The sequence below is a fragment of the Humulus lupulus genome, chromosome 2, assembly GCF_963169125.1.
Source record: "Humulus lupulus chromosome 2, drHumLupu1.1, whole genome shotgun sequence".
Taxonomy (NCBI): Eukaryota; Viridiplantae; Streptophyta; class Magnoliopsida; order Rosales; family Cannabaceae; genus Humulus; species Humulus lupulus.
The window spans coordinates 62879335-62889431 of NC_084794.1; the positions used below are offsets into that span (position 1 = coordinate 62879335).

The 10097-nt window shown below is 35.5% G+C and overlaps 1 protein-coding gene across 2 annotated transcripts; it reads right to left on the reverse strand.

Annotated features, from left to right (window-relative positions):
• Positions 1 to 4776: 4776 nt before the first annotated feature.
• On the reverse strand, positions 4777 to 8366 carry LOC133817911 (microtubule-destabilizing protein 60). Of its 2 annotated transcripts, XM_062250551.1 has the most exons (8): positions 7087 to 8360; positions 6924 to 6972; positions 6735 to 6827; positions 6041 to 6160; positions 5819 to 5917; positions 5500 to 5559; positions 5314 to 5408; positions 4777 to 5221 (listed from the first exon to the last, which is right to left on the reverse strand). In XM_062250551.1, exons 1-8 carry the CDS (start codon positions 8043 to 8045, stop codon positions 5104 to 5106), a joined length of 1593 nt encoding a protein of 530 aa, XP_062106535.1. In that variant the 5' UTR covers positions 8046 to 8360; the 3' UTR covers positions 4777 to 5103. The 2 variants fall into 2 exon arrangements, with proteins under 2 accessions (XP_062106535.1, XP_062106536.1); XM_062250552.1 differs by lacking the exon at positions 4777 to 5221 and having other exon boundaries at positions 5310 to 5408; positions 7087 to 8366.
• Between the last annotated feature and the right edge of the window lie 1731 nt (positions 8367 to 10097).

Consider the following 10097-nt stretch of genomic DNA (forward strand, 5'->3'; position numbering starts at 1 on the left):
ATCCAATAGGCACTTATATTATATACTAGGTATAAAATACGTGTAATGCACGTTATATTTTATATCCAGGGCCTTCTCGATATAATATATTAAACCTATAACTGGTTAAAACCAACTTAAATAAAATAATTGAGCTCGACAAATTAGGCAAGAAGGATTTCGACGAAGCCAGTTAACAATACAGTTGACATGAAACAAATGTAAACATTGTGGCATATGTGTATAGCTCGTTCCCACTTCAAATTCCTCCAAACACACAGGACAGCTCTGCCCTATCTGTTCATCACATTCTCCAACTATGAAAGTAATAAGAATCAAATCTACAATCTCCATATTATTCCAATATGGAAACAAATCCTCAACTACCATGTATGTCTTACCGTCTCAAAGTTCTATCTATAAAAATTAGACCGTGTTCGATAATAATGATATTAGTAATTTATAAAAATTATTTTTTAAAAATATTTAAAAGTAACAAACTTTAAAAAGCACAACTAACAATTATTTAATTTAAAAATGGTTGTTTGGATGATGGTGAGCCTATGGGTAATTCATTTCTAATTTTATTTTCGATTTTAGTAAAAATAAAGAGTGGTCTCCTCTAATACTATATGAATGTCTAGCCACATCATATTCTTTATCAGCATTGAAAGTTTTTCTTAACTGGTTTAAAATTCTTACTCCTAATTTACTACTCAGACCAAGTAATAGAATTTTAATTATTAAAAAAATAACGTAAATTTTAATAATATTAAATAAATTGATCAACCCATGGATATTTTAATTTATGTTATGTAAATTTTTCAGAATTATTCAGAAAAATAGTTCAATGCATGAGTATTACGTTTTCTGAATTGATGATTGTAATTTTGTAAAATATATTATGAGATGTAACTCTTACCTTTGAATTTAGTATTCTATGTTTATGTAAATAAGAATTAGTTTTCTCTCTGTTTGTTTTGTTTGTTTAAACTAATATAGTTTTTTTTTTTAATTTTTGCAAGATTATTCATCTAATTTTATTATGCTATTACTATATGAAAAGAAATCTCACTAACCTTTTTAATGTTTCTGTATGCCAAAATGTAGGAATCTAATTGTTTAATTGCTTTTGCTACTTCTTTAGAGAAGTCAATAATCTCTCTAACATCATCAGACTTTTTCCCAGTAGAAACTGAAACAAATGAAATGGAACAACCAACTAGACTCGAGAAAATATTGCTTGGACTTGGATTTGATATATCGAAAAGCTGGAGGCATTGGGTGCTTTGCGAAGGAATCTGGAGGAGAGGATACATTTCCATTTAAACCACCTTATGTGTCTGACACGACCACATATGGTGACATGCCTAAAAAAATCTTCTATGACTCTTCAACAGGTGGAGATAGCCCAAACTACTACCAGCAACAATTGCACTCTGATTATAGGACTCAAGCTACAACTTCTAAGGGTTTTTGGTAAAACAATATCAGCAACCAAGAAAAGGCCATCATGATAACCATGAACTCTCAGAGGAACATATAAGTGTCAGTAGGTATAAACACGATAGAGAGTACTGTTCCAGAAGTCCAAGACATGTCCGGTCAAGTGAGTGCCCTCATAGACCTGGGAATCACAGTTCAGATGGAAAATAATGAATTCTAATGATTTGTTTTTTTTTAAATATAAAATAAAATTTAAATATAGTTTAGAATAATCATATTTAAAAAAGTAACTTATATTTCTCAATCTTCTCCCTAATATTTATCTCACAAAATTAATGATTTTTTTTCCTAAAAAAAACACAAATTTATAAATTATTATATATAAATAATTTGATAAAATAATATTTTTTTGTCTCTCTCTCTCTCACTACAATTCACCGAATCAGTCCACTTTTTCTCTCCCACTCTCTCAATCTCAAAAGCGACAAACCCAAATACCAGAAGAAGAACAATGGCGGACAAACCAAGCCGAGCTCTTGTATTGTACGGAGATGGCTTGGCTCGTCTCATCAATTCATCACATACCCATCTCCACTCTCTTTCCTCCATAGCTTCCTGTGGTTTCTTGAGCCTCCCTAATGCTCCTGCTTCAGGTTTTTATCTCTCTCTCTCTCTTTCTCTCTCTCTGTTTTTAATTTTCGAATTGTTAAGATAATCACTACAATGAAGCATGTATATTGAGTAATCAACTTCTTCCATGGCTGAAGTAATAAACTTTATAAGCTTAAACTTCATGGCAAAGATTAAGTACCCTATATAATACCTATTGAGTTTTATTACAAATTGGGTCAAATTAGGGCTTACAATTACGTAGGAAAGGTTTGATTTTGATCATTTGAATAAAAAAATTGTTAAGTTTCTGCAATTGGGTATGTGTTTGTTTCTACTGATATTGTTTATACTTTCTTTCTCAATGCTGGGATTTACTTGGATTTAGATTTGCAGAGAGCGAGGATGAGAGAATAGTTAGGGAGTTTGCAATATGAGAAACACAGTTCAGAGCCTCTGTCACGTTTCGAGGACAGCTACAACCTTTCAGAGTCTCATGACAGACAGTTCCTGCTTGCCATTTGGGGTAAGTGAAAATATGTTCTCTTTCCCTTCAGCTTTACGATATAATATATAATGTTTATCTATTTGTAACGTGATACTGAATGCGAAAGGTTGTGTACTCCTGAAAGGTACTCTTGAAAGGATGTGTACTTTTGAAATGGTGTGAAATGTTATTTACTATTACTGTTAAATTGTAATTTTTTTTTTTAGCATATTCTGTTAAAGTCGTACCAGATTTTGTTAAACCATACCAAAATCCGTTAAATACCAAACACCGTTAGATAGCCATTTATATAATAGGTAAGATATCGAGAAGGCCCTCGATATAAAATATAACGTGCATTGCACGTATTTTATACCTGGTATATATATATATTTATATATGCCGATTTCAAAACTCTCTTTTTTTAGACATATTAAGGAATTTGCCCAATATTTTTTTGTCCTTTGCCTAACATAGAGACTAACTGAATTCCAATGCAGTATTGGATATTGAGAAATTTCATTGTCTTATTTTATTGTTTAATATTTAGATTTTAAGAAATTTTGATAGCATAAAAATATATGAATTTTATGATTAATTACATCTTCCATGGCTATATCTCACTTTTGGAGACCTTTTGTGGCTAATGAAGCCTAGGTCAAAGTGGAGCATGAAAAATATAAAAAATCTATTTTAATTTTTGGAGAATTTGAGCAGCATAATTACATAGAAAATTTTCTTCTTTCTCCTTTGGCTATATCACTTTTGGAGACCTTTTATAGCTTAAAAAGCCTAGATTAAAGTGGACCAAAGACAAAAGAAGAGAATTACCAGAGAAGAAGGATCCTTACAAAGATGAAAAAAAAATAGGGGCAAGCCCTAGTATTTACTTTTGTAGAATTCCCTAGAAAAGTGTAGATATTTATTTCCATTAATTTGACTGATACCACTTTTGATAATAATATATTTTATTATATTTTTATTTTATATATATTTTTTGGTTCAATAGATATGGTTTCATATATTTACTGTGGTCATCTGTCCTTTTTTGGTAACTAATAATTTGAATGAGAACAATTTAGTCAGCACCGGTTTGGTTACTCATCAATAGTTCCCAATAGTTGCTAAAATAATAGCGCCTAAAACTAACTTATTAATATGTTTTTATCTTTTTAAATGCTTGTAAAATTATCATAGCTTTTGTCTGATTGGTTGCGTTTTAGGTAAAATTGATTTGTAGTGATTCCACCAATATTTGTTCGAAATCATAGTCTTATATAACGTTAAGAGAATTCTGAATGCCAAGTTCAAGCCTACTAGTTCGAGAAGTATTTGACTTTTTTAAAAGATTCGATTGGATTTTTGTTTTGAATGGTTAATAAAATGTTTGTTGCACTTGATAAATTATGCTATATATTTTGATGGTATGTTTATGTGGTATAATTTCATGTAGATGTGTTGAATTAAATTTCGACTTCTTTACTATGTGTGAAAATTACAGGAAGTTGGGTTTGTACTACTCAAAAAGAAATGTTGGGAAGGTTTGTCTCGAGAACGTAATGTAGAGGAATTTTTAAAATATCGATTGGATTTTTGTTTTGAATGGTAGCAAGTAAAAGGGTTCTTTTCAGGAGTTCATAAAATGTTTGAAGCAATAAATGTATATTTTGATGGTTTTTTTTTATTAATTTTTTATTACATAAGTTGTTTTGGTTACAAAAAGTAAAAACATCCTGCTCAACCAATACAGAAAGCAAAAAAGCAACCATTCTCCTCGTATGTATTTTGCTTCTTCGTTTTCCAATAGTCCCCCTTGAAACTTCCCAGGTCTCTCTCTGTTTCAATTTGTATTCATTTTTGTCATAATTTCAAAGAATGACCTAAATAGTAGATGGTTACCAATTTTGTTACTGAGTTGTCAAAAATTTCAACTAGTTAACGATTAGTTGTCATGAGTTAACAGTAAATATATGATTAACAATGGTTTCATATATTTACTGTGGCCACCTGTCCTTGTTTGGTAACTAATGATTTGAATGAGTCAACAATTTAGTCAGTGACTCATCAATAGTTCCCAGAGTTACTAAAACAATAGTTCCTAAAACCAACTCATAAATATGTTTTTATCTTTTTAAACGCTTCTAAAGTAATAATAGCTACGCTTCTAAAGTAATCATAGCTTTTGCCAATAATTATATATTTTTAAATTTGAAGTAAGATCATGTATCCGCAACTTCCATTTTGAAGCTACATCGGAGTTGTAACTTGTTTTTGGGGCATACATATATTTGGACGAACGTGCAAACAATTTGTGATCACCTTCTGAAACCCTCTCTCTCTTCTTGAACAAAATTTATACACATAAATCCCACTGGTGGCAAGTACTGAGAAGGGGCCACACAAACGAAAAAAAAAAAAAACAATTGGACAATGAATGGGCTATATTGGGCAGGTAGCTCATTCTTCTAAGACTTTTTTATTGGTATAGAAAATCTCATATGATAACAATTGAATAACAGAAGAGAATGGTGGGAGGGGAATATCTATAAAATGCTCTTCTTTTTTCTTTCTTCAAGCTATTGTCAATGTTGTTGGAATGTGAAGGAGCTGGCATCATTCCAGGACAGGCAGCACTTGATCTTTTTCTGTTGAGGAATATGAAACCTGGGTTCTTTGGGAATTGTTGGATTCTTCATCGACCTTTCCAACAAAGCCAAACAAAAGCTCAGAACACACTATATAATATACTGTATCAATATAAAATCTCAGAAAACTGACTTTTTTTTGTTTACCTTCTTGGAATGAAAGGTCTGTCGAAATAAGGCATGGGCTGAGCTTTAGGAACGAGTTCCTTTCTCAGCCTTCTTACTTCTTCCTCGTCTGCCATCTGTAGTAAGATAAGAAGAAACAGAGCAACATTACACATTAAAACTCGATGAAAAGTACCAAGGCTGTCTTGTGAATCAGCTAAAGCTTACCCTTTGTTGTCTCTCTCTTTCCATTTTGTACAATTCCATCAAGGTCATTTTCTCCGCTACCTGGTTGTGCAAAAAGTGTAAAATATATAAGTATATTCATCTAAGTGCCATAACATATTATAACTAGTTATGTTACGAAGCAGAGTGCCCAGTTAAAGCATGACTACACACCACTTCACACGGTGAGCTAAATAACACCATATCACGACTGACTTTTCTTCTTTTCTATATGCTATTTCCGGCTTATTTAAATATTGATCTAAAAAGGATCAAGACATAAGAGTAGAGAAAGAAAGGTTCAGTATAATTATAAGAGAACCTGGTGGTCAAACTCAGCACGTTCCACTGCTCGAACGTCACTGTGAAGCTTCAGGTCCACGGGCTTTGTTCTCTCTTTTACAGGAGGTTTTACAAGGCACTGCGATGACAAGCGCACACACCAATTAGGGAAATCCAGCCAAAAATTCAGTATCGATTTGATTAGAGCAATAGACATCAAGGAAACAAGAGGATAAGGAGTACTAATGATAGTCAAGCTAACCTCTGGTTCATCTGTTGTCCATGGAAGGCCCTGAGCAACTGGTATCCGCTGCTTCTCTTCTTCAACTATGATCTCCTGTAATTTCTTAAAGAATTCCTCCTCCTTCATTCTTCCCCTTTGCTGCAATGAGATCTCTCCTAAAGTTATAAGCAATTTCAATGCTAGTATTGTTGGTATTCACTTAACAAACTCACAGTCACTCACACACACAGTCACACACACTCCTATATATGGTCTCACACACACACACATAGAGGCACTCACAGTCACACACACTCCTATATACGGTCTCACACACACACACTCCTATATATGGTCACACACACAGAGAGGTACTCAGAGTCAAAGTCACACACACACAGTCAGTCACATACACACCTATATACGGTCACACACAATCACTTGCTCTCACAGTTATAGTCACACACACAGGCATTTCTCCGAAAGTTTTGAACAATTTCAATGCTAGTAATGTTGGTATTACCTGAATAAACTCACATTCACAAACATATACACACCTATTTACTGTCACACACAAACACAGACACAAGCACATGCACTTTCATAGTCACAAACTCACACAGAACCAATTTTCTAAAAGTTAATAAGCAATTTAATGTTGGTATTCCCTGAACAACTCACAGTTACACACACACACAGACCCTCATTGTCACACACACACACAGGCATTTACCTCAGTTCTTAGCTTGAATGGTTTCTGAGAAGTGGCTTTGAGCTTCTTTTTCTTCCATCTACTACCACCAATTGTGCTAATCGATTCTGAGCTCTGAGATTAAAACGCGAATAAAAATGAATCCATCACTTTGAAAGACATGTACACTATCCTTAACAATCTAAAAGCGGTAACAAAAAAACGTCTTACATTTCTTCGACTCCTTCGCCCACCATTAGAGGAGCTCCTGCTTGAAACACTACAATAGGTGTAGAAAAGCAAATAAACCAACTCAGAAATACAAAATGAGCAAATTCTAAAGACATCAGATATAATGCTAATTGAAAAACAAAACTTAAATATGGATTCCAACCTTCCAAGACTGCCATCCCAAGAAGACGAAACCGAAGCTCTTGGATCCAAACCGAGATTCTCAGATGTCAAAAATAACTCGGATGGACAAAACGATGAAGGTGAAATATGCGTTTCAGGAACTATAGGAGGGGGTAATCCAGGTAAAGCCCACTTTGTTGGCTTTTTACTCTCTTCTAATTCCTGTTCCTGATCAGTATTCTGATCGTTGGACTCCTTAGACTTGGGTATGGAAAGAAGTTTCTCAAAGGCCTGAACCAAATGCATCACTTTTCCACACTCAGGTGCACTGTTCCTTGCTTCTTCCAACAACTTATCCCGCCTTCTCTTCACCGTTGAGCAACCTAGTTGATTTGGTGAATCAACTTCGCCCGATTCTCCATCATTAAAATCATTCATAAGAGAACCCTCGCCTTCTCCTGCCTGCCCCTGATACCCATCATCGACGTGAAGGTCTTGAATCATCAAACCCTTCACTATTTCCTCTTCCAGTTCACTCTCAGCTCTATCAACAGCCTTCGAATAGTTCGATTCTGAGACTTCGCCACTAATGGAATCACGACTCTTGAAAAACTCCTCTTGCGAAGCCCGGAGATTCTCATAAGCCACACAAAGACACTTCTTGGGGTTACCCCCAACGGCCTTCTCTTTACACTTGCAAGCAACTTTCGGAGCCACATTCTCTTTCTTTGAGTTCTTCTTCTTTTTCGCCACTACGAACTTCCTTTCCCGGATCTTATTACGCGGCGAGAAAGAGACTGGATTCGGGTTCGGATTCTTCGACGCCGATTTCTGAGACTTGGCCGATTTGTTCACTGGCGAGTTCGTCGTTTTCGGACCAGGAGAAACATTGGGGTTCAGATTCTCCGAACATCTCAAAATTTCTGGGTTCTTGGATCGAGACCCGTGCGAATCTTTAACAGGAGTCACCGCTCCGGCGTTATTGCCGATCAAATCCATCGGAATCTGACTCTAAAAGGAGACACTTCGCCGGGGACAAATGGGTTTTCGGAATCGCTCAGTGTTTTTTTTGGGTTAGAACCGCTGCAATGAATGAATCAAATGGTAGAAAGGATGAGAAGAAATGAGAAAGAAAACGTTGAGTTCTGTACGCTCTTCGTGTAACGGCTAGTTTTGTGGGGCCGTTGGATCGGAGTTTTAAATCTTTGTTTGAGTTTTGACCGTTGATTGGTGTTTAGGGGAGACAATGGGCTGATTTGGATTTGATTCACAACCGTTATGGCCGAGATAGTTGCCTGGCCTAATAATGCTAGCTGAAGTTACGAAAATACCCCCGATTGTTTTGTTAAATCTACATAATAATATTTTCACTTAGCAACACTACTAATCACATTTTTGGGATCCCTAATCCTATCTGTTGGGAAATTTAATCCTTCATCCTCTTCCCAATTACTTGTTCAAATATTGTTATATCTTAACCTTTACCGCCTAAAAAAAATAAGAATTGACTTTTACCACTTTTAAATAAGTTTAAATAACGTCATTTAAAAATAAATTAAATTAAATTAAATAACGACATATCCTCTAAGAAACGGCATGTCGTTTGTTTACATAATGTAAGTTTTTCTTTTTCTTTTATCATATTAATGATTGATTTACTCTACTTAACGTCATTTAGTGGCTGCTCGGTAACAATTAAAAAATAGCTTTATCTTTATTTAATAAAAAATCTGAAAATATCAATAAAAAATATGTTTTGTAACTGGTTTTTGTTTTTTATTTTTCAAAATTTTAATTAAATTTTTTTTTTTTGAAAACATCTTTTTCTTTCTTTTCAAATTTTTTTAATAAATTTTTTTTAGGAAAATTAACATGAAACATTGTTTTTGTCTCAAAATTTTCATTTTTACGGTTGCACGGTGTTGACGCGGTTCTTCGCCAACAGGTAATTAAGAGAAGAAGAGAAAGGGATTAGTGCTGAAAGTAGAACTGTCACAGATATGAAATCTTAGAGGATGAACTAGGTGACTCGAGACACGTTTTTAAGTGGTTCAAAGGTTAAAATCCTTCTACTCCACTAGTCAATATTATTGATATATTCTGGATATTTGGTTACAAAGTGTATATCTCTTCCGAGACTATTTTTTCCAACCCTTATCAACTCTCAGGGTCTCCATATTTATAGGAGAAGGCACCTGGAAGTTGGTAAGGAGGTCATCCCGTGACCTTCTTATTTGTCATATCAACTCAGTGACATTCATGATTAATTCCTAAACCTGACACATAAGTATGGTCAAATCGATAGATAAGGAGATAATGGGCCGCACGGCCCAACCCAGCCGTGGGTGTCTGAATACGCACGTTCCTGCTGCGTGTCCGAGAAGTCAGGGAGATATCGGACACGTGATGTCAGATATAGGCACGTTTATCTTGCGTGTGTTGACTTTACAAAGGGTCAGAGATCCATGAGAAGCTCGCACCACGAGCTGCTTCCCTGACCCGACCTTCGGCCTCAAGGACTCCTTCCCCCAGTCTTGGGCAGCCTTGGCGAGTCCTTGAGGATACCTCGAGCTAAGGGGGTACGACCTCGAAAACAGGATCTCCGACCTGGGGAAATTTACGGACTAACCTTGATTAGTCCGAGGCTCGACCTGCTAATCAGCCCGTGGGAAAACCAGGGTGTACACACGGTATTTTTTTTTTTCAAATTTACGTTCTCAATTTTATATTTACATTTATATGGTTGACTCTCTATTTTTGTTGTGCATTACGTCCATATCGAACTCGCCTTCAAAGCCACCTTGGCCTCTGCCGATGGGCAACCTGGCGGAAAGGACAACTCGGAGATCAGGAGGGAAAGCGAAGCCAAACTCAGCCTCAGTACGAGCGAACTCGGCATCGGAGAGACCCGATTGAACCTGAACACCTGAAATTCGGAGATGGGTTATGTTCTCGGCTAATGAAGAGAATGAGAGGAGGCCATTTCGTACTGGAAGGGAGGCTGTGGTGGTTGTACTTGTTGTTGGGGCGGTTGCAGCTCGGGCTGATAAG

Bases quoted from the DNA above. Each gene is read 5' to 3' on its own strand.
- LOC133817911 (XM_062250551.1), bottom strand. From the start codon at position 8,045: ATGGATTTGATCGGCAATAACGCCGGAGCGGTGACTCCTGTTAAAGAT. The intron at 5,560-5,818 runs GTTCTCTTATAA...TTGCACAACCAG, and splicing joins GTGCTGAGTTTGACCACCAG to GTAGCGGAGAAAATGACCTT. The intron at 5,222-5,313 runs GTAAACAAAAAA...TTTGTTGGAAAG, and splicing joins AGACCTTTCATTCCAAGAAG to GTCGATGAAGAATCCAACAA.